The sequence below is a fragment of the Panthera pardus genome, unplaced genomic scaffold (assembly GCF_024362965.1).
Source record: "Panthera pardus isolate Hobbes unplaced genomic scaffold, ASM2436296v1 HiC_scaffold_17, whole genome shotgun sequence".
NCBI classification, from domain to species: domain Eukaryota; kingdom Metazoa; phylum Chordata; class Mammalia; order Carnivora; family Felidae; genus Panthera; species Panthera pardus.
Window position 1 is genome coordinate 111,337,054 of NW_026526732.1, and position 23,382 is coordinate 111,360,435.

General features: G+C 45.6%; 1 protein-coding gene across 1 annotated transcript in view; it reads left to right on the forward strand.

Moving 5' to 3' along the window:
• Window positions 1–2,290: 2,290 nt before the first annotated feature.
• The window catches only part of KIAA0319 (KIAA0319 ortholog), a 69,575-nt gene continuing 48,483 nt past the window's right edge, over window positions 2,291–23,382 (forward strand). Inside the window, 7 exon segments of the mRNA XM_019425274.2 lie at window positions 2,291–2,482; window positions 17,161–17,258; window positions 17,337–17,473; window positions 17,475–17,524; window positions 20,320–20,412; window positions 21,864–21,952; window positions 23,043–23,148. Coding sequence (XP_019280819.2) covers window positions 17,343–17,473; window positions 17,475–17,524; window positions 20,320–20,412; window positions 21,864–21,952; window positions 23,043–23,148 — 469 coding nt within the window. The 5' untranslated portion in view covers window positions 2,291–2,482; window positions 17,161–17,258; window positions 17,337–17,342.

Below are 23,382 nucleotides of genomic sequence, written 5' to 3' on the forward strand. Positions count from 1 at the left end.
CCCCGCGTCGGGCTCTGTGCTGACAGCTCAGAGCCTGGAGCCCGTTTCGGATTCTGTGTCTCCCTCTCTCTCTCTGCCCCTCCCCTGTTCATGCTCTGTCTCTCTCCGTCTCAAAAAAAATAAATAAACGTTAAAAAAAAATTAAAAAAAAAATAGTTTGTTGCTAGCTTACTCACGGGGAAAGATGCATATCTATTATACCTAATTCCTATTAAATTGGACCAATTAGACTTTCCTCTAGAGTCACTGAACAATTTTTTTTAATGTTTATCTACTTAGAGAGAGTACACGCGTGCGAGCGCAGAGGAAAGGGGCAGAGGGAGAGAGAGAGAGAATCCCAGGCAGGCTCCATGCTCTGCACAGAGCCCAACGTGAGACTCCCATCTCACAACTGTGAGATCATGACCTGAGCTGAAATCAAGAGTTGGGTGGCTAACTGACTAAGCCACCCAGGTGCCCCGGCATTGAATGATTCATTCATTCATTCATTCATTCATTCATTCATTTTTTAATGTTTATCTTGAGAGAGAGAGCATGAGCAGGGGAGGAGCAGAGAGAGAGGGAGACACAGAATCCGAAGCAGGCTCCAGGCTGAGCTGTCAGCACAGAGCCCGACATGGGGCTCAAACCCACCAACCGCCAAGTCAGGACCTGAGCCGAAGTCAGACATGTAACCAACGGAGCCGCCCTAGGCGCCCCGAACAATTGTCAAAAACTTGATGTGTGTACAGGTAAAAGTAGAGATGACTCTTACACTGTATTTAACCATTTCTCTTACCTCCGGTTAGAAGTACTATCACCATGAGCAAAGTAACAGGTTCCCGACAGAGCCCTCACTAGGAAAGAGATCTCTATCAATACATAAAAAGAATAAAAAAGTGACTTTGCCCTTGGATTTCAGGGAATGACAAACTGCTGCCGAAGGTTCTGAAAGTCTCAGTTTCTGTCATTTTGTCGTGGACGGGTCACCACACTTGTGGCCCTGCACCACCGTGTCTGCAGGCCACACGGGGGGTGGCACGGCCCTGATACCTGTCGTCTTTGCCGACTGAAAGCATTTGTAGCTCATTATTTAGAGTCTGATTGAAGCTCGTTGTTACATACCCAATGTATTGAGGACAAGTTTTTCTCTGCTTTGAGATTTCCCTGTCAATTGATCAATCATCAGAATCACCCGTGAGACAAAAAAATAAAATCAGTTTAGGGCCAGCTGGGTGGACCAGTCCATTAAGGGTCTGACTCTTGATTTCGGCTCAGGTCATGGTCTCACGGTTTATGAGTCCAAGCCCCGCATCAGGCTGTGTGCTGACTGCATGGAGCCTGCTTGGGATTCTGGCTGCCTCTTTCTGCCCCTCCCCTGCTTCTCTCACGTGTGCATGCTCTCCCTCCCTCTCTCTCTCTTTCTCAAAAATAAATAAAATAAACTTTAAATAAACTTAAAAAAAAAAAGAGCTAGTTGTTACAGACCTAGACTGAGGACAGGTTTTTCTCTCCTTTGAGACTTCCCTGGCAAGTGATCTGTCATCAGAATCCCCTGTGAGACTAAAAAAATCAATTTAACAACAGGAATGTGGTGCTGTTCCTCAGGTAAACCTTTAACACGTGAATTTTGGGTGAGGGGCACGGCACCACAAATAGTGTAAAAGCCATACACAGCTGGGAAAGAATGCTTAGTAATTTCACGTGGTGGAATGACACGAGGAGGGCCTGGAAGGTACGATGGGCGAGCGGGGAGAGTCCGGGGCGGGGCGGCCGGCGGGGGGCGGCTGGGCTGTGGGCTGAAGGGGGGCGCTTTCTGTAGGGGACGCTGGCTGCCGCCGTATTCCTCACTGGAGACCTCTTTTTGCAGGTGGGGCCCGCGGCCAGTGCGCTGACGGGAGGAAGCACGCCAACGCCGTCCTTTCGCCCGACGTGGAAACCACTAGAATCCCGCGGGGGACCGCACGGGTGCTTGCTGTCGCCGGCCCGCCTGTGACCTGGCCTGGTGGGCTGGGGGGGGCCGCTGCTACCTGGTGAGCCGCCCACGCTCGCGCGGAGAGCTGTGAGCCCCGCAGGGCGGGCCCCGTCGGGTCCCCGCTCACCTTTGTCCGGAGGCCCGGGTGGCGGCTGCACGGCGGGGAGACGCTGCTGACCGGGGACGCGGCGTCGGGACTCTGGGGGGAGGGACCCCCACCCCCGAAGATCTCGGAAAGGACCCCCGCTGCCTGGGCAGAGAGCGGGACACGGACGACTACGGGGAGCCCGGCCTGACCTCTTCGTGTCCCCCAGCAGGCAGAAGCCCCGCGGGGGGCGCCCTGGCGGGCCTCGACTCCTCCTCTGCTGGGGGCCGCCGCCAAGTGAGACCACAGGGACCCCGGCCCCCAGACACTCTTCCCGGAGCAGGCTGTTTCCCGCCTTCGTGAGGACTCCACCTGCAGGAGAGGAGTTGGGAAAGGAGACTTCTCTGCCCCAGGAACCACCCAGCAAGAGCTCTGGAGACCAGGTGGGTGAGGGTGCTTGGGGGGGGGGGGGTCGTTGAGGGACGGGGTGCTGAGGTCGCCAGGCGCCACTACAGGCTGTACCGTCACAAGTAGGTGCCTCCCGGGGCGCCTGGGTGGCTCAGTGGATTAAGCATCCGACTTGGACTCAGGTCATGATCTCACGGTTTGTGATCTCACTCTTTGCTGGCAGCCTGGAGCCTGCTTCTGATTCAGTGTCTCTTCCCCGCCTCCACTCATACGCTGTCTCTCTCTCAAAGAATAGAATAGAATAGAATAGAATAGAATAGAATAGAATAGAAAAGAAGGTGCCTCCTAAGGGCACCCGCCTCCAGCAGCAGCAAGGGAGGTGGCTCCCAGCGCCTTCCCGGTTAACAAAACATCCCCTTCCTCTGCTGTCCTGTCAGGGCCAGACACGTATAAGAATAGAAGGTGTTTCTGCCTTCACCACTCAGCCACCTAATGATGACTTTAGTGCTTCACCCTCTGGGTGCCTCTGCCAGTGTCTCAGGGGAACGATGATTTAGCAGACGTCCCTGGAGCCGGCCCACATACACAGCCCGTGGTTACCACAGATGGAGTCACCTGGGCTAGGCCCACTTTGCCAGACTGGGACCTAGTATCTAACCCAGTTGCAGTTCACCCTTCCCCAGGACTGATCTTAAGAGGTCATTCTGGAATTCCCCCGTCTGCACCAGTGAGGTCATCCGTTAATGAGACCCTTTTGTTCCCCAAAGGGAGGCCATCTTGCCTGAAATAGTCCTGTTTTTGTTCTTTATAATTTCCTTGTCCTGCATTTAAAACCTTTTTCTTTCTGTAGCCCTTTGGAGCTCCTTTCTATTGCCGGATAGGGTGCTGCCCGATTCATGAATCGTTCGATAAGGTCAGTTAGATCTCAGAAACTTCCTCAGTTGAATTGTAATTTAGCAGATTTGGCCCAGGAACGGAGGGCTCTGAACTGCACTTCTGAAGGCGTTCAGGGACGACGAGAAACACAGGCGTGGCGCCCTTGAGCCCCTTTCTGAGTTGTCTTTCTTGCCTTTCCCAAGGGCCCTGCATACGTTCCTCCCGGTCCTGGGCTCTGCCCTCCTTGCCCTGAGCTCCCGATCTCACTTGCTTTCCAAAGTTCCCCGCTTGTCTGAAATCACTCGCTCCACATGGGGGAACTGCCAGCAGTGTGGACACAATCCCCCAGGTGACTGGAAACCCCGGTCCTCGGCTCTGTCCCCACAGTCCGCGTCGGGCGCTGCCGCTGGCAGCCGGAGCCCCCGTTTGTTGGGGTCCTGCCGAGTCAATCCCTTCCCCCGCCCAGACTCCACGCTGGGAAACGTTGGAGGTGCGCGCAGGACTTCTCTCGGCCAGGACACGGTAACAGCACTCGGTGACTGCACGTTATTCGGGCGCACAGGCTTGCTTGTCGTGTCAGGTGAAGGCTGGCGGACAGACAAGGGCTCTCTGCATTCTGAAGAGTTAGGCACGTGACCTCTGGCGCACCTGCTTATCTTGCGTCTAAAGGATGGCAGTCCCGGGAGCCAAAGCCATCTCTACAAACGGCAACATCTTACTAAAACCACCTAGAATCGCGCTGGCTGTTACGAGGAACGTTCCAGTTAGAGAAGATCACTTAAGAAGTGCACTTGGCAGCCAGGATTCCCAAATGAAGCAAACAGGCTGGGATACGTTTTTTAATCGGCAGGCAGAAGCCTCCACAAAGGTTCAAAGTTCCCAAATAGCTTCATTCAAAGATTCACTGTGAAAGGTTATTACAAAATTAAGTAAGTAATTTTTACTGCTTCCCTCTACCCTCCTTTAAATCCTCTTTCTAGTAGTCTTATGTCTGCATTGCCTTTACAGGATTGTAAACAAAAGTCGGCCAAGTTAATGACCTTACAGACACCTTGATATCACCTCTTAAAGGAGGGCCCCATAGGAGACACCCTCCCAGAGTTGACAAAACTCTTACATTCTGGTAAAGTGCTACCTTATTCCCTTAAACGGCCAAGGGAAATTAAAAATTAGTGACAAATTTTGCCAAATTGTGCTAAGTACCACATCTACAGATGGGACCCCGGAAAACTGGACAAACCAGCTAAGGGTGACGATTCTTCCCAGAGTCATCTCTCCTGGATCTCTGAGTGTAGTGCCTGGTGGAGAAAGAGAATAAACTTCACCGTGTCCCTTTCTTTCTAAATCCAGGCCATTGGGCATTGATCTTTGGGAGTGACTCTAGAGTTTTTGAAGATAGTATTTTTTTTTCTTTACATCCTCTGAGGCCCATGGGGTTGTTTAGTATTGCCAGAAATATTTACCGTTTGTCCTGACTGAAACCTGACAAGATATTTGAAAGGATTTAATGACTCTGTGATTAGAAAGTTGGCCAGATTGGAGGGGCATCTGGGTGGCTCAGTTGGTTAGGTATCCAACTCTTAATTTCAGCTCAGGTCATGATCTCGAGGTCCTAGGATCAAGCCCTTTGTTGGGCTCCATGCTGAGCTTGGAGCCTGTGCTGGATTCTCTCTGTCTCCCTCTCTCTGTGCCCCTTCCCCACCTGTTTGAGAGCAGGAGCTCTCTCTTGCTGTCTCAAAATAAATAAGCATTAAAAAAAATTTTGGGGGGCCAGATTGGAAACTGATATTCAGAGCCTGATATTTTTTTAGGTCTTTTCCTTAAGCTAAATGTAGACAAAGGGAAAGAAAACATTGTGAAGCCTTTGTGGAAAATTGACTAGAAACATTCCAAAGGCAGACAACTCTTAAATCTAGAACATAGGGGCACCTGGGTGGCTCAGTCGATTAAGCTTCCAACTTTGGCTCAGGGCATGATCTCATGGTTCATGAGTTCAAGCCCCACATCGGGCTCTGTGCTTTCAGCTCAGAGCCTAGAGCCTGCTTTGGATTCTGTGTCTCCCTCTCTCTCTCTCTCCCCTGCCCATGCTCACACTCTGTCTCTCTCTGTCTCTCTCTGTCTTTCAAAAATAAATGTTAAGAAAAAAAATTTAAAAAAAATCTAGAACATAGAAATCTTTTGATTCCCAGTTGGAAATCTCCCTGATACAAAAAGCAAACGAAGGATAACGTGGTTGGATGGGTGGTTCAAGCTGCGATGGCTTTCGTTTAGGCTGCGAGGAGACCCAAGTCTTTGAGGAAGAGCGAACCATTCGCCGTATCTCACAGATCTTTGCAAACCCAGACACACAGCCCACACACAATTCATAGGCAACCTGTCCTTTTTACCAATCCCAGATCCTCCCGTATTTATCTCAAAAGGCTTGTAAGTATTGTCCTTAGGAACCCACGTTCCTCTTGGAGGAACTTAGATTCTTTCCCTGTGCCTGTGAGATATAAAGGTGAACTCTTGATCCTCTCTCTCTCTCTCTCTCTCTCTTTTAAATTTTATTTTAGAAAGAGAGAGAGAGAGTGTGTTCCTGCGAGCAGGGGAGGGGCAGACAGAGAGAGAGAGAGAGAGAGAGAGAGAGAGAGACAGAGACTATCAAGCAGGCTCCATGGTGTCAGTGTGGAGCCCGGCTCAGGGCTTGATCCCACGACCCTGGGATCATGAAATCAAACTTCAGAGAGGTAATTTTTACCTGAAGGAAGCAAAAGAGGGGAGGGAGAGACTTTATAAAAAAAGACAGACTTCTCCATGGCTTCCATAGGTTACTTGTCAAAGAAAAATACAAATCTTAAGTGTCTTCTCCACAAATATTAGTCGAAAAAAGTTTAACATTAGAGCAGGGTAATCGTAATTTATTCTAACTGTTCTTTCATAACTGGTAAGTTTTGTATTATTGTACCTGATTCATGGAATTCAAAATGAAGCTATAAAGTCTTTGTTTATGTCTGCCTGTATGGTTTTGTTGTTTGTTGCTTTTTGTGTTTTTTAAATGTATATTTATTTTGAGAGAGAGTGTGTGCGCGTGTATGTGCAAGCAGAGGGGCAGAGAGAGAGAGAGAGAAAATCCCAAGCAGGCTCATCACAGAGGCCGATGAGGGGCCCAGTCCCACAAACCGTTAGATCATGACCTGAGCCAAAATCAAGAGCTGGACGCTCCACCTGCTGAGCCACCCAGATGCCCCTATCTGTATGTTTATACGTATCCATACATATATGTTACAGATGTGTGGGATTTTTCTATCTCCCGATGCTATTGCCAAAACTAATTTGTAAAAGAACTCTACTTAATTGGCTTAAACAAGTAAGTGTTCATATAAATTTAATATTCAGTATTAAAGCCATTTTAAGTTTGTTGGTTTAATTAAAATGGTCATGTCTTTGGAGTTACCAACAGCGTTGAATATAATACATACAACTTTTACTCTACCTGGTTTTATTATCAAATAAGTCCTTGTTATTGCTTATAGAATTTGTCATCAAGAAACATAGTTGGGGAGGGCACCTGGGTGGCTCAGTTGGTTAAGCATCTAACTCTTGATTTCAGCTCTACTCATGATCTCAGGGTTGTGAGATCAAACCCCTCATTAGGCTCTGTGCTGAGCATGGAGCCTGCTTAAGATTCTGTCTCCCTCCCTCTCTCTCTCTCCTTCTCCTCCTCCCTCCCTCTCTCTCTGTCCCTCTTTTTCTCTCTCTCTCCCTCTTTTTCTCTGTCTCCCTCTCTCTCCCTCTCTCTCCACATCTTTCTCTCGCCCTCTCTCCTTCTGTCTCTCCCTCTCTCCTTCTGTCTCTCCCTCTCTCCTTCTGTCTCTCCCTCTCTCCTTCTGTCTCTCCCTCTCTCCTTCTGTCTCTCCCTCTCTGCTCCTGTCTCTCCCTCTCTGCTCCTGTCTCTCCCTCTCTGCTCCTGTCTCTCCCTCTGTCCTCCTGTCTCTCCCTCTCTCCTCCTCTCTCTCCCTTTCTCCCTCCCTCTCCCTGTCTCTCCCCCCACCCCCCACCTCCCTCTGCCCCTCTCTGCCACTTGCACGCTTCCTTTCTCTCTCAAAAAAGGAAAAGAGACACACAGCTTGGGATAATGTCTGACTTTGTCTAATGTCTCAGGAAGTTTCTGCTGGTGGTCTAAACATAATTAAGAACAAGCAAATAGATGTAAATAGGATACAAAAGTGTGCAGGTGAAATTTTTAGAAAGTTTCCCCAGATCTTTTTGGTAACCTGAAACTTTAAAGTTTTGCTATTTTAATTATGTAATGGGTAGTCATTGATTATCCAGATCATTTCCAAATAAGATAAAATACTAACACAATATTTACTAAACCCAGGCTTCCTTCTGCAAAAGAGCAGAGGATAAATGGGTCCCTTAGTAAACGTCATTTGTCACACTGAAAACTTTACTATGAAAAAGCATGTATTTCTAGAAATAATAAAAAGTATTTAAAATATTTTGCTAAGCCACAGAATGTTAACATAATAGTTCATAATTGTTTAATTCTTTATTTTACTAAAAACTAGGGTACTTATGGTTAAACATGCTATTATATTTTTAAACCTACTAGAAATAATAAAGGAAACATCTCTGTGTGAAAAGAAAGTAGGATGTATCTTTTCAGTAAAAGACAGTATGAGAAATGGAGATGCATTTTTGTTGAGAAAAAAGTTGTCAAAGGTTTGTAGAAAAGGAATTTCTGAGAGGGATTTTATGCGTGGACAGGGCTGGCTGGTTAAGATTGGAATACGTTTAAACAAGTTAAATAAATTTTAATATCAAAACTAACTTGGTGCAAACTTAGAATTTGGCTTTCTCTCTGTTAAAAGGACAAAGTTTGCATAAGGTCTGTTCTCCTTGTAACAGGATACAAGTGACAACACTGGTTATGTTACCAAGGCTTTGACTGCATTATCACATTTGAAAGAGATGTGCACAGACTCAGGACGAGATAGGTTTAGAGAACTGGAATTGACTTTATGGATCCAGTAAAGCCCCTTGGTGAAAAGAACATCCATCTGGCACCTTGTTTAAAAAGTATCAACAAAACAATACTTTTTAAAAAAAATTTTTTTTAATGTTTATTTTTGAGGTGCGCGCGCACACACACACACACACACACACACACACAGTGTGAATGGGGGAGGGGCACAGAGAGAGGGAGGCACAGAATCCAAAGCAGGCTCTAGGCTCCGAGCTGTCAGCACAGAGCCTGACGCAGGGCTTGAACTCACGAACCATGACATCATAACCTTAGCTGAAGTCGGATGAGCGTCTGATTCTTGATCCCAGGGTTGTGGGATCGAGCCCCAAGTTGGACTCTGCACTGAGTGTGGAGCCTGCTAAGGATTCTCTCTCTTTCTCTCCCTCTGCCCCTGTACTCTGCTCACTCTCTCTTTCTCTAAAACAACAAAACCAAAAAAAGATATATCCGACTTTGGGATTTCATAAAATTTCCAGAACACTTGTGTAAATATAAGAAAGCTTAGTATTACTTACTATTTGACACTACTTGTAATTTAATATATCAAATGAGCCTAATTAGTTTAACAGCTCTCTTGTATAAGGAGGGAGAATACTTTTTTGGTGTGATTTTTCCAAGGATGCTCTGGAAAAATCCCACTGTTAATTTGAGGTCAAAAGGACTTCATTTAGAATTTGATTTTTGGAAGGTTGTCAAAAAATATCAAAAGGTTTTAGAACACTTAGTCAAATCCTAAATGAAGTAATACTTAGTTATCCAATTACCATAGTAACAACTAAAGGTTTCATAGGCAAATATAGAAACTTAAAAAAAAAACTTAGCCTTTAAAAAAAAATTATTTTAAGGTTTATTTATTTTTGAAAGACACACACAGAGTGTGAGTGGGGGAGGGGCAGAGACAGCAGGAGACACAGAATCCAAAGCAGACTTCAGGCTCCAGGCTCCGAGCTGTCAGCACAGAGCCCGATGCAGGGCTCAGACCCACGGAATTGTGAGATACGACCTGAGCCGAAGTTGGCGCTTAACGGACTGACCCACCCAGGAGCCCCTAAACTTAGCTCTTTTAATAGAGAAGATATAGCTTTCTTAGGTAACAAAAGACCTGATCATGAACCACAGGAAATTGCTTTGACAAGACACAAAATCTTTCTTTCTTCTGGGCAGATGACTGAAAAAGGTAAAGAAAAACCTTCCATAATCTCTTAACAAGAGCAGGCCAGTTGTCCACGAAAACTTGGTCCTTTTAACAAAGAGAAAACCGAATTCTAGTTTTGTACTAATTTTAGTTATGAAAGTAAAACTCATTAATTAAATTCATTCCAATCTTAGTCCTGATCATACCTAAAACTCCTTTCCCTATTATTTCCGGTAGTTTTAATCACATATATTAGATTTTTAACCCTTAACCTCTTTTAATTTTTCATGAAAATTAAGAAATATGCAATAATGAACTATCTTTTACATTAGCATCTTTGCTTTATAATTTCTAGAAACGTGGTTTTTCACGGAAAATTTCCCAATGTGGGATAAAACGTGTTTAGTACTAGACTAAGATAGCTTTAATCCTCCACAAAAGGAAGAAAAAGTGCATAAACCTGTATGTAATAATGTTTCAGTGTTTTTATTTTATTAGGAAATGATCTGTATAGTCAAATTTAACTTAGTGAAACTTTAAGGTTTTAGGTTACAAAAAAATTTGGAGACACTGTTTCAGAAATGTACCTAAAACCTTTTTATCTTACTTACATCCGTTTAATTTACTTATTGTTAACAACTATGTTTAGATTAACTACAAACACTTCATTAGATGTTAGACAACTTCGGTCATCATCCTGGGTTATTTTTCTAGGTGACAGAGTTTGTAACAAAGACATCACAGACTTAGCCGATTACTAAACCCAGAAGGAATTGCAATGCTGTTAACTCTGGAGACATGCGTATTTTCAATCAACCGGCAAACGTAAACTAGCGCTTATATCATATAATACTTAGATCACATGAACCTGAAAAGCATGTGGGTTATTTTCTATTACATTTTGAGAATTTAGTTTATAGAAGTGTTTATTTGTTTAAGCCAATTAAACAGAACTCTATTACAAATAAATTTTGATATTGTCATCCAGAGATAGAAAATAACACACATCTATGACACTACATGAACACTGAGACAGATGCAAACAGAGACTTCATATGTTTGTTTTAAAACTTTAGCCATGATGGGGCACCTGCTGGCTCAGTCAATAGAGCAGATGACTCCTGATCTCAGGGTAGTGAGTTCAAGCCCCACACTGGGTAGGGAGCCTATAAATAAATCAGTAAGTATGTAAATAAGTAAATAAGTAAATTAAAAAATATAGTCCCGAGACAGATATCATAATGTAAACTCATTTACCGTAAAAGATCAGAAGGGGGAAAAGTTATTTAAAATTTAGGCCAATGGAAAATCCGTTGGAATAAGTTTATCTGCTCAGACAGCTAAAACTTTTTCTACCAATATTTGATTTTTCATTACCCTTTTTGTTTTTCTGTAATTCCCTCACTGAAGTTTATAGAACGTTTGATTCTCAGAGGGACAGGGAAGGAATGTTAGTTCCTCCAGGAAGTTTTTGGTCAGGACAAACAAATATTTCTGGGAGTATTGGATGACCCCTTGGACTGAAGAGGCATTCCCAGAGACAGTGCAGAAGATAGTTTATTTTGATTTTTCTCTGGGGCACCACAGGCAGAGATCTGGGGGAGCTGACTGTGGTACAAATCTTACCGTTAGCCAGGTCCTTGTTTTTCTAGGATCCCACCTGTAGGTCCTGAGTGGAATTTAAAGTGGAGAGTGTAGCTGGGGGATTTACCAAAATTTGGCAAGGTTTTTAAAAAATTAATTTTAATTTTAGTTTCCCTTTGGCTGTTTTAAGGGACTCATAGCAGTTCACCCGAAAATCCTTCATAGTCTTGTCAACACTGGGAGGGACCCGAGCAGAGGCCTTCCTTGGGAGGTAAATATGGGGGTGTCTGTAAGGCCATCAAGTTGGCCATTTACAGGCTTGGTTCTAAGTCTTTTCTGAGTCCTCAGCTATGATCATGAACGGTGGCCTCCTATCCTGTTTTCTGCCTTTTTATTAATCCATTAATCTCAGGAGGTTATCTGTGTATTAAAAACTTTTGAGGATCTTCCTTGGATTTAGGAAATTCTTTAACTATGATGTCTAGATCAGCCTTTGAACTAGGAGAGGAAGATACCGGGAGAGGAGGCTGTGACATTGGTGGTGTTAGTTTGAAAGTTGACTGTCTCTTCAAGTGGAAAGGCAGTCCGGACAGAGGATCCCCGGAATGGGTATCGGACCAAGGAGGGTGGAGGGGAGCTGTGGGCAGTCACATCCATCAGTCTTACAGTCTTTGTTGTAGGTACCTCTTATGTCCCTAATTTTTGTATTCACCTTTGGCAATTTGGCCAATCGAGGTGTCTGTAAGGTCATTAACTTGGCTGACTTTTGTTTACAGTCCTGTAAAGGCAATGCAGACATAAGACTACTAGAAAGAGGATTTAAAGGAGGGTAGAGGGAAGCAGTAAAAATTACTTACTTAATTTTGTAATAACCTTTCACAGTGAATCTTTGAATGAAGCTGTTTGGGAACTTTGAACCTTTGTGGAGGCTTCTGCCTGCCGATTAAAAAACGTATCCCAGCCTGTTTGCTTCATTTGGGAATCCTGGCTGCCAAGTGCACTTCTTAAGTGATCTTCTCTAACTGGAACGTTCCTCGTAACAGCCAGCGCGATTCTAGGTGGTTTTAGTAAGATGTTGCCGTTTGTAGAGATGGCTTTGGCTCCCGGGACTGCCATCCTTTAGACGCAAGATAAGCAGGTGCGCCAGAGGTCACGTGCCTAACTCTTCAGAATGCAGAGAGCCCTTGTCTGTCCGCCAGCCTTCACCTGACACGACAAGCAAGCCTGTGCGCCCGAATAACGTGCAGTCACCGGGTGCTGTTACCGTGTCCTGGCCGAGAGAAGTCCTGCGCGCACCTCCAACGTTTCCCAGCGTGGAGTCTGGGCGGGGGAAGGGGTTGACTCGGCAGGACCCCAACAAACGGGGGCTCCGGCTGCCAGCGGAAGCGCCCGACGCGGACTGTGGGGACAGAGCCGAGGACCGGGGTTTCCAGTCACCTGGGGGATTGTGTCCACACTGCTGGCAGTTCCCCCATGTGGAGCGAGTGATTTCAGACAAGCGGGGAACTTTGGAAAGCAAGTGAGATCGGGAGCTCAGGGCAAGGAGGGCAGAGCCCAGGACCGGGAGGAACGTATGCAGGGCCCTTGGGAAAGGCAAGAAAGACAACTCAGAAAGGGGCTCACGGGCGCCACGCCTGTGTTTCTCGTCGTCCCTGAACGCCTTCAGAAGTGCAGTTCAGAGCCCTCCGTTCCTGGGCCAAATCTGCTAAATTACGACAATTCAACTGAGGAAGTTTCTGAGATCTAACTGACCTTATCGAACGATTCATGAATCGGGCAGCACCTATCCGGCAATAGAAAGGAGCTCTGAGGAGCTGTACAAGAAGGAAGGCTTTTGGAGGTAGAAGGGGGAAAAGAATGGGTTGTTACACGCTAAGGTAACTTACCAGTGGTGGACAGGCAGCTTACCTATTGGTGTTGACCAGAACATTCCAGACTGACGGGTTAAGACTACATTCCTGGGAGGGTTGTAACTACAGTTAGGTTAGGTATTAAGTCTTGTTTGGCTGATGTGGGGCTTAGTGCAAGTGACTGCATTGCCTGCTATTACTTTTCAAAGTTTCTAGATTTTTCTAAACTTGTAATTGTCTTAAAATGTTAAAAGCTTCCAATTGAAAAATAATCTGAAGTTACCAAAGATTAACCATGTTTTTCTATCATTAAATATTAACACAGTTTACTTTCTTTTATGTTGCTAAGTCTTTGATTTTATAGCTTCTATGGATGGAAGTGTGTATTAAACGTGGCTCATTAGTTCTTTGAAGTTGGTTATGTTAAAAGATAATTTTGAAAGAAAGGTACAGTCATGAATTATACAGATATAAAATGAACATGCATTAGCTTTTATCCTAGTCATTAATCAATGTTGTATTGTTTTACAAGAGAATCTGAAGAACAGAGGTGGAGAACATTGAAATAAATGTGCAACTGGAGGCCAGACTGGTTCGTATAGGGGAACATCTGTCTATAAATAAGTTCTTTTGCATTGTTATAAGTCACCTCCAACTGATAGAGTTGTCAAATAGCTGAAATACAAGAAAGACTAGAATTAGATAACCAAGAGATCCTTTAGACAGTGTTTTATTTTCCACTGAAATACAGATTTTGCCCTACTGTCACATTATGTGTTTTTGAACCGAACTGAGTCATAGATAATCCTTGAATTAGTGTTGATAAACATTATTTCTGCAGCATAAGACATAAATAATTTTTTTCTGCCTAAGTACAAAGTTTGGAATTAATGACGAAACCAAAGATTTCTTCCCTCACCAAAAACGTATTATAAATAGTACAATTGTATTTTTTTTTTAATTTTTTTTTCAACGTTTTTTATTTATTTTTGGGACAGAGAGAGACAGAGCATGAACGGGGGAGGGGCAGAGAGAGAGGGAGACACAGAATCGGAAACAGGCTCCAGGCTCCGAGCCATCAGCCCAGAGCCCGACGCGGGGCTCGAACTCACGGACCGCGAGATGGTGACCTGGCTGAAGTCGGACGCTTAACCGACTGCGCCACCCAGGCGCCCCAATAGTACAATTGTATTTAATACAGGCGCCAAGAAAATTCCATGGGGAAAAGAATAGTCTCGTCAACAAATGGTACTGGGACAACAGGATACTCCCATATGAAAACGAAATTTAGACCCCTACCTTAAGCTACATAAATTAACTCAAAATAGATTGAAGGGTATCAGAATATGTGACCCCAAAATATGTCTCTTTGGTAAAATGATTATTTGAACTGATTATTTTTGAGAGAAAGCACTAAGGAGGGAAGCTCTAAAAACAGTAGAATTTATCTGTAGTCCCTTTTGTAAGGGAAATTTACATTTATAAGGGAAATCTCCATTTGTTAAGTGTCTCTTCCTCTGAACCAGGAAGAGAATGATTCCAAGTCAGTAGAAACTCTTACCCTTGGAGAAGGAGGGGACTGAAATCTGTGTAACAACCTTACCTTTGTTTTCAGTGTTTTTCAAGGTAACCTGTCATAACTGGCCCCCCACCTCCAACATCTCTGTCTTCGGTCAAAAGGTCTCCTCGTTTAAATAATTTAGGACCATTGATCTTTAGGGAAATGCAAATGAAAGCCACACTGGGATACCACTTACCCAGTGTGGCTAGAATAAGACAAAAAGGGAACAAGTGTCAGTAAGGACACACAGAGATGAGAACCCTCAGGCATTGCTGGTAGGAACTAAAATGGCACAGGCACTCTAAAACAGTCCAGCAGTTCCTCAGAAAGATAAACAGAGCCTTACAAACCTTAGGACCCAAACCCCCTTTGAACTGCTAAGTAATTACCCAAGAGAAGCAAAACACTTGTACATGCAAAGACTTGTGCACAAATGTATATAGAAGCATTATTCACCAAATAGTGCAACCGAATAGGAAAATTCAAGAAATTCGAAACAAGTCAAGATTAAATTCGTAGAGGATAAATGACATTTTCTGCAGTGTTGTTTTCAAGTGGGCAAGACCAGACAGATGCACCTAAAAGAAGTTGTTTCAAAGTAGTTAAGGGTAGAAAAAAAGAAACAAGAGCCATTCAAGGATCCCGTTGTCCAGGCTAGGCTGTAATGGGGGCGTGGGGGTGTCCATTGTTTCCCTGGAGGATCCATTTTCTTTGGGTGGGGTGTGTCAGAGAGAACCTGAGTACCAATAACTTAGCCAGGAGTTCTCTGTGAAGGTCATGGAGAGGGAGCCAGGGAGTGAAAGCAAAAAACCGGCTTGCTCTAACAGCCCAGAGAGGCAGCATGGTGGAAAGCTGATTGTGTAGACAGGAGGGAGGGGAGGAGTTGTAATCCCCCTCAGCCATCCCCTGGTTACTGGGAAGCCTTTGACAGGTGCCTTAATGTTTCCGACCACTGTCTTTAGACTCCATTCTTTATTTCAACTTGGTAGTGACTTGGTAAGAGGCCCCACTGCCATGTGCTGGCACTCTGGTCGCAGGGATTCTGAACTTCGTACTACTGTCAGCACAGATGTGAGGCCCAGCCTCCTATATCAGCGCTCCCTTCCACACCTCAGTGCCTGAAACCTCAAGCTGAGCATCTCAAAATTAGACCCTGTAGGGATTCAAAGTATCCAACATGGCACTTTGGCATATTGATTATTTTGAATTGATGGTACCTGGGAAAGTGCCGTGCAAGAAGAACACCGCCCCCACTGTGGTCCCCGAAAGCAGGCCGGAAGTCTGCCATGGGCAAGGTAGCCTCCCTGTGCCAGGAGGGGAGAGGGCACCCTTAGCCCCAAAGACGGGGATTTAGAGAGAGAAGACCGTGCTGGAGAAGCCTGTACAAACACACCTTGTTATTACTTCTTCACCATTAACTACCCCAAGTTCAAATCCCTTTGTCCTTTCAGTTCACAAATCTATTGTTTCTTTGCCTAAAATGTATTAAACTTCCTGTTTTGTTCCCTTCTTTGCACCTCCTTTCTTTCTTGGGCACCTGGGCGTACGTCTGGCACACAAGACTTCAATTTGTTTTTCCTCTGTTAATCAGCCTTTTTGTTACGGGGAGTGGAGGTATCGGGCAGAAAGGTTGGAGAGTAGGAGGGAGAACTTTTTCCTTCCCTGTAACCCACTACCTAGTTTTTAGATGTTGGTCAGTTGATTTTGTCTTGGTCTGATCAATATATTTAAAATTTTATGCTTCATCTTCTTTCAGCCTTGGTTCCTGAAATTTGTTGTTGAAGGGGTTTACCAGTTGCCTCGTAATATCTGAACTGTATGAACTAAAGTATCTAGTAGTTAGTTAATATCAGCAGTGAAGTCAGTTATCTGGTGCCCAGTCACAAAATGTCTCTGTCCAGGGGCGCCTGGGTGGCGCAGTCGGTTAAGCGTCCGACTTCAGCCAGGTCACGATCTCGCGGTCCGTGAGTTCGAGCCCCGAGTCAGGCTCTGGGCTGATGGCTCGGAGCCTGGAGCCTGTTTCCGATTCTGTGTCTCCCTCTCTCTCTGCCCCTCCCCCGTTCATGCTCTGTCTCTCTCTGCCCCTCCCCCGTTCATGCTCTGTCTCTCTCTGTCCCAAAAATAAATAAAAAACGTTGAAAAAAAAAAAAAATTAAAAAAAAAAAAAATGTCTCTGTCCTTACTTTCCTCAACTGCAGAATAGACACCAGTTTGTGATTTCAGTAAATACCTGAGGTCCCCTCCCTGGTTTATATTGGTCTTACAGCTTTTCCTTCTGTGGATTTCTCCTGCACCTCCCCCGTTGGGTCTCCTGTGTTCTTAGCCTGACTTTTACTTACCTGGACCCTATAGTCACTGGCAGTTTAAGCTCAGAAAATAATTTTGATATCATTTTATGAGACTCTCCCCTCTGGCACATAATGTTTAATTTAAAAACTTTAGGTTGGCTAACTTTAACTGTAACTTTAAGTTACAGTTTATGCACATAGATGGTATGACTAGAGATCATTTACTCTAGAAGCCTGGTCTTTGAATGTTCTGATTGTCTTCAGTTGCTGCCTTGTTGAATAGTTCGGGGGCTGTGGAGGGTTTTTTTGGTTTTTTTTCTCTTTTCATCTTGAGTGATTTTGGGTGTGCATGTTCACTTACAATAATTGTCCAACCCACAGTTTTCTTTTTTCTTTCATTTTTAATAGATATCAGAGCATATTTGAAAGAGATGGTGTAGAATTCTACTGTTGTGTGATATCAGACATGGTTTTTCCAACGCCACTGAATCCAATTTAGGAGAAAGGTCAGTGACGTTGTATTGCTTGACGAGGGCAGCCATTTTTGTTTTTTCTTTCATAACAATTTGTAATTGATCTCCTAGGTTCTAATGCCTTCCCGTGATCCTCCTCCAGCCAGACCGGAGTTGTGCCCAGCCTCCACAGAGAAGAGGCCGGTTCTGGCCCCCCCATGGAGCACGGAGCATAGCACCCCGAACCTTCCCACTAGCGTCGTCCCTGGCATCCACCCCATCTGAGCCACCTGTGTCTCCCACCGCTGCTCCCAGGACAGGTAGCAGTACTGCTCCTAGTACAGCCGGAAGAAAAGTACAAAAACCTGCTGTAGGAGAGTCGTGACAGCTTTAAAGTTTACTCGTTCCCCCCAGGCGCATCGTTGAGTGTGTCCTAGAAACGGTGCTTACACACCAGGCGTGAAAAGATGAACACACGCTGTCTTTTCCCTCTGTGATCTACAGTGCAGGAAGTGAGACTGACAGGGAGGTGGACGGTTTTCCTATCACCTGGTAAGTGCTGTGACAGGCAGCTGAGGGAGCAGGGGAGGCACCCGGCCTGCCCTCTCAGAAGGGCCGGGAAGCCTCTCCGGAGGCGGTAGCGCCAGGGTAGAGCCAGCCGGCTAAAATGGGGTCACTGCGTTGTTCGGGTCAAGGTGGCGACATGTGTAATAATAGCGATGACTGTTCAGTGAGCACTTAACCGAGCGCTGGGAACCATGCTTAGCATTTCCTGCCCATCACCTCATTCGTTGCCTGTGGAAGAGAGCAGAAGTTCAGGGGGGCTCAGGCGACACTTTGGGAGAGCTGTAAGGAGGCCGTTCTGGCGGGAACTGATTTACGTGAATGAGAGGGAACCAAGGCGTGAGTCTACAATGGTGAGCAGGGCAAGATTTTGAAAGATCTGTAATCTGTGCTAAGGAATTTGTGCTTCATTGGTAAGTAGAGAGAATCTCTGAATGACTTTAGGCAGGAAAATGAAATGATCAGATTGTTTCAAGAAAGTAGTTGACTGGAGGCAAGAAGATCCCTGAGGACCGGAGGGAGTGATTGCAGGGCTGAAGAGAAGAAACCAGATTCGAGCGGTATCAGCTGGAGTCAGTGGGATTTGACGAGTGGTTGACCGGCAGGATGAAAGAAGCAGGACCCTGAGACCGATGAGCGGCTGAAGACGAAGCACCAGCAGCCATTGGCATAGAGGTGACTACCGCAGGCTTAGGGCCCAGATCTGACCTTCCAGGGCGGCTGGTGGGTGAGCTAGGGAGAGGCCTGCGAGGAACTTTGGAGACCTCCCTTCTTTAGGAGTTGGAAGAACAGAAGGAGCCTACAGAGAAGCAGGACGTCAAGAGAAGGGTATGGACAGCAGGAAGGAAAGAGAGACTTCTAAGTAGGAAGAGGTCATGAAAGAGCCAGAGGCCGCAGGGATCAGGGCGAGTGCTGAAAAGCTCCCATGAGATTCCCTAATAAGGAAGGTGTTAGAGACCTTGTTTCCTAGGCCATTCTGTGGGCACTGTACCCTGGGGTGACCCTCTCTGCCTGTTCACTTACTTTGGTCCTCGGCGTCAGTAGACAGGAAGGTAATGGCAGAAGAGAAGCTGTGTGGTATATTGGAAAGGACACCAGCTGGGAATTAGGATCCGTGGGTTCTTTTTTTTTTTTTTTTAATGTTTGTTTATTTTTGAGAGAGAGAGAGACAGAGCACAAGCAGGGGAGGGGCAGAGAGAGAGGGAGACACAGAATCTGAAGCAGGCTCCAGGCTCTGAGCTGTCAGCACAGAGCCGTACGCAGGCTCAAACTCACGAAATGTGAGATCATGACCTGAGCTGAAGTCGGTGCTTAACTGACTGAGCCACCCAGGCTCCCCGGGATCTGTGGGTTCTAATAGCACTATTGCATGGAACTGCCGGAAGGTTAGACGAATTGATCATTTTAAAGCCCTTGGGACCGTGCCTGGTACAGTGTGATCTGCTTTGTGTGTTTGTTGAAGTAAATACATTTAAAATAATTAAGTTTTGGTGGCTCTATTTTTACTAATTATTCGTACAACCTTGAGCAGTGTAATTACTTTGCCTTTCTAGGGCTCAGTTCCCGCGTCTGTAACATGATAGGTTTAGACCAGTGTCCCCTCTGGGTCCACAGTTGCTTGACTTTCAGGGCAAAGAATCAGTAGAAATGATGGGTAAGAGGAGATCCGCAGAGAAGCTCGGGAGGCGCCTGCAGCTGGTGCAGGAAGGTACTGGAAGGACTGGGTACTGACAGAAGAGGAGCAGATTTAGTGAGCCACCCATCCAACGCCTCCACGTACCTAAGATCTCTAAAGAGCACTCAGCTTTAAAAAAAAAAAAAATCTTCGCTTTTCTCCCTGTGACATCCTGACATCTCTCGGCTGTATTTTACAAGTGAGACTAACGTCCAGTGGCATCTCACCAATTGAATACATCAGTGTTCTGCTGGTTATGGAGACGGTAAATGAACAGTGTTCTGAGTGCTGATCTAGTGGGTAAGTGCTTTTGATGAGAGTGAATGTTCCTGCTGCCTGAGTTAGAATAGCTCTTTCATATGGAGGTTGACCGGGTTTACTCTTAGAAAGGTTCCAAGAGCAAGGCCATTAGCGACAATTCATGAGGCTGCTATCAGAAGAACTGAGCGGTGTGTGACTAATGATACAGAAACACTCATGATTACACTCCATTTTTTAATAAAAACAGCACATACCAGGGAGGTAAGAGGAGCTTGATGGTAGGAAGGAAAATAGATTCCACCCACAGTACCCGACCTGTTCTGTACAACCTTGTTATCCAACACCGTGCTCACTCATTCCAAATCATTATTTTCTTCAGCTTGTCAACTCACATAGATGGCTTAAAATTTACGAAGTCTGTTCTGCAACAGAATGTGAGTCATGGCTCAGTTCCTAGCCAGAGGAAAAAAGTGTCTTCGATAAATCACAGGAGGAACTATTAGAAAAATATATGTTATTTTATCTTGTGGCTACTAAGAAATAATCTGTTGCAGGGAAGCAGTATAACATCACTATCATATATAAAGGAATGTACTATTTCTAACCAACTTTTAGTGAAACAACTGGTGTCCACTGGAGATAATCTAATAACTTTACCAGAAAATGAAGTTGAACTGAAGGCTTTTGTTGTGCCAGCGCCTCCCGCAGGTGAGAGTTTGACTTTCCTGGGTGACCCCAGGGGCCCCTTAGCTGGGTTGCTCTTAACCGGTCTTTACAGGTACTTTACAGCAGGGATTCATTTTCACAACACTGTGTGAGGTCACGACTGAAGGTTTGGGAGTCGTGGCGAGGCTTTGGTGGTCATAAGCATTGAACCTTAACTGAAGTAGTTGAGGGGCGCCTGGGTAGCTCAGTCGGTCAAGCGTCTGACTTCAGCCCGGTTCGTGATCTTGTGGTCCATGAGTTCAATCCCCGCGTCGGGCCCTGTGCTGACAGCTCAGAGCCTAGAGCCTGCTTCTGATTCTGTGTCTCCCACTCTCTCTGCCCCTCTGCCGCTCATGCTCTGTCTCTCTCTCTCTCTCTCTCTATCTCAAAAATGAATAAATGTTAAAAAATAAAAAACACCATACTGAAGTGGTTTAAAATGGAGGAAGAGTATGGGAAACTCATATAGGACACACCCCTTAATTGGTCCAGACAGAAAGCCATGCATTACTGAAGAGGCAAAGCAAGGGACGTGTTAGAGCAGGAGAGGTTTCCACATCCCAGAGTCCAACCTGTGGTAACCCCCTGCGGAGAGGGGGCGGGAGGGGGCACGAAGCTGTTTTCAGCTACTACGGTGTGGGCAATGGAGCTCTGAGGTACTCAGGATGCCTCACACCAGCTCTTCCAAAAATGTTTCTCAAAATGCCCTTTCTTCTGCTTGTCCTATGCCCTACTGTTCAGCAAACACGGGAGCCATCCCTCTGACCTGTCAAAGGCATTCTTTCTTAAGGTATATTCGTTCATAGGGTGTTGGAGGTTTCTCATTCAGGTTAGTCCCTTCATCTGTCCCCTGCCCCCATCACATATGGGTCACAATTTAAACAGAGATGATAATATTTGGCATTTCCTTTAATCCTGTTACTGAGATACTTCGTACTTGAACTAGCATCTCACTGTGGGAGACAACTTCATCTTTATACAGAAGAGTTTAATCTGTTTCTACGTCCTTCAGTAAACCCCCGTGACGGATGAAACAAATGGAAATCTCCTTGCCTTTTATTAAAAGGAGAAAAAGTACAGTGGGTTATATACTGTGTTGAAATCTATCTATCCATCTATCATCTATCTATCTATGTATCTATAGTCACCCTGAAAGGAAAGGAAAGTCATCAAATGCTAACTGTGGGATCAGGGAGATTTTTTTTTTCCTTTTTCTTTTTTTCTACTTTCCACATTTCATGAATTTTCTGTAAGCTGTGTGTTTCCCTACTAAAACAGAAATTTTCCATTAGAAAGATAGAGAAACTTGCTATTTCTTAGTTGAAAGCTGGTTTCAGGATATGTCCGGCATCTCTTCTGCTGGAATTAGGGCCGTCCTGTCCTTTGCTCTGCCCAGATTGTATATAGTAACTTTTCAGAATTTATGACTACTCGTATTCCTTTTTTGCTCTCAGAGGCCACGTACAGCTATGAATGGAGCTTGCTAAGCCACCCGGTAGACTACTGAGATGAAATAAACGAAAGACACATGCAAATGCTTGATGTCTCTCAAATAAGTACCTGAAGACTGGCCGGATATGACAGCACGCCACAGAATTCAGTTCACACTTGAGCTGCTGAACCCTGAAGTCTGTTTTACGATTGAGATCAGAAGGAGGATATAAATGAGTCAAGTCACAACCATGTGGATGGGCAGATGGTGAAATGTCAGAATCTCTGTTGAGGTTAAAAAGCCTGTGTTCTAAGTCTCCCTCTCTCGGTAGAGGTAGAGGCATTCTGGTCATCTCTGCTCCGCGAGCAGCCACGTTTCTAGAACTGCCAGCGGTTTGATTCCCGCACACAGATGCTTTGGCCATCACGTACTGCTCCAAGATGTCAGCACCTCACGAGAGGAAACGCTCCCCCTTCCTGGCCCGGAAGGATGAATGAACTGCCTCAGCTGCTAGAGGATCTGATTTCCCACCTGTGATTATCTCGTCCTTGTTCGCGAGACTGCACGGCCGTGGGTGCTGTGCAAGCTCACGTTGGCCTCGAGTCACTGGGCATGGTTCCTCTGAGCGTGGCCCCCAGACTGCTGATGGCCGACTCACCAGAGCGAGTAAAAAGGTGTGATTCCCTTGCACACGAGTTTAAGAACTGCCCCCCTCGGCCAGCCCCCCTCACTTAACGCCTCGGTACAGCCCGGGAACACCTGTAGCTCAGCTGCAGGCCTTTCTGGGGGGCAGATGGCCTCTTCAGTGTGACGGGGCACAGGCTTCGCACCTGTGGCCATGTCTGCAGGGCTCCGATGAGGCTGTGTCCTGAGCCCCTGTGCTGTACTCACTTCAGGAGGAATGGCTTCTTGGATAGTTTAGGATTTTTTTTTTTTAAGTATATTTATTTTGACGGAGAGAGAGAGAGAGAAGACACGAGTGGGGGGAGGGGCAGAGAAAGAAGGAGAGAGAATCTCATGCAGGCTCTGAGCTGTCAGCACGGGGCCCACCGTGGGGCTTGAACTCACAAACCATGAGATCATGACTTGAGCCGAAGTCAAGAGCCGGACGTTTAACCGACTGAGCCACCCATGCGCTCCAGTATCTTAGGACTTTTGAGGCAACGCTCCCATTATGTCTTTTGAGCGTTTACCTGTGTAGCTTTTATTTCTGTTGCAGCTGTCAGCAGGACTTGACGCGTTCAAAGTAGCAGTTTCCGGTGAAAATGCCTTTGGAGAAGGATACGCCAGTGTCACTGTTCGGCCAGGTAGGCCCCTGTAGGAGAATGGCCTCGTGTCGTACAGGTGTAGCTCTGTTTTTGGTGCCCGAATAAAATGGTAATGGATTTTTTATTTTTACATTTGGCTCTACTATAGAGAAAATAAGCGACAACGATGTGGTGTGTTTTTTGGTTTCCTTTCTCTATTCTGTGCGATTCTCAGTACTGGCTCAGCTCTGCCATTTAAGGCTGCCCGTAGGTTTCTCTGTCCGGCATTTGCTC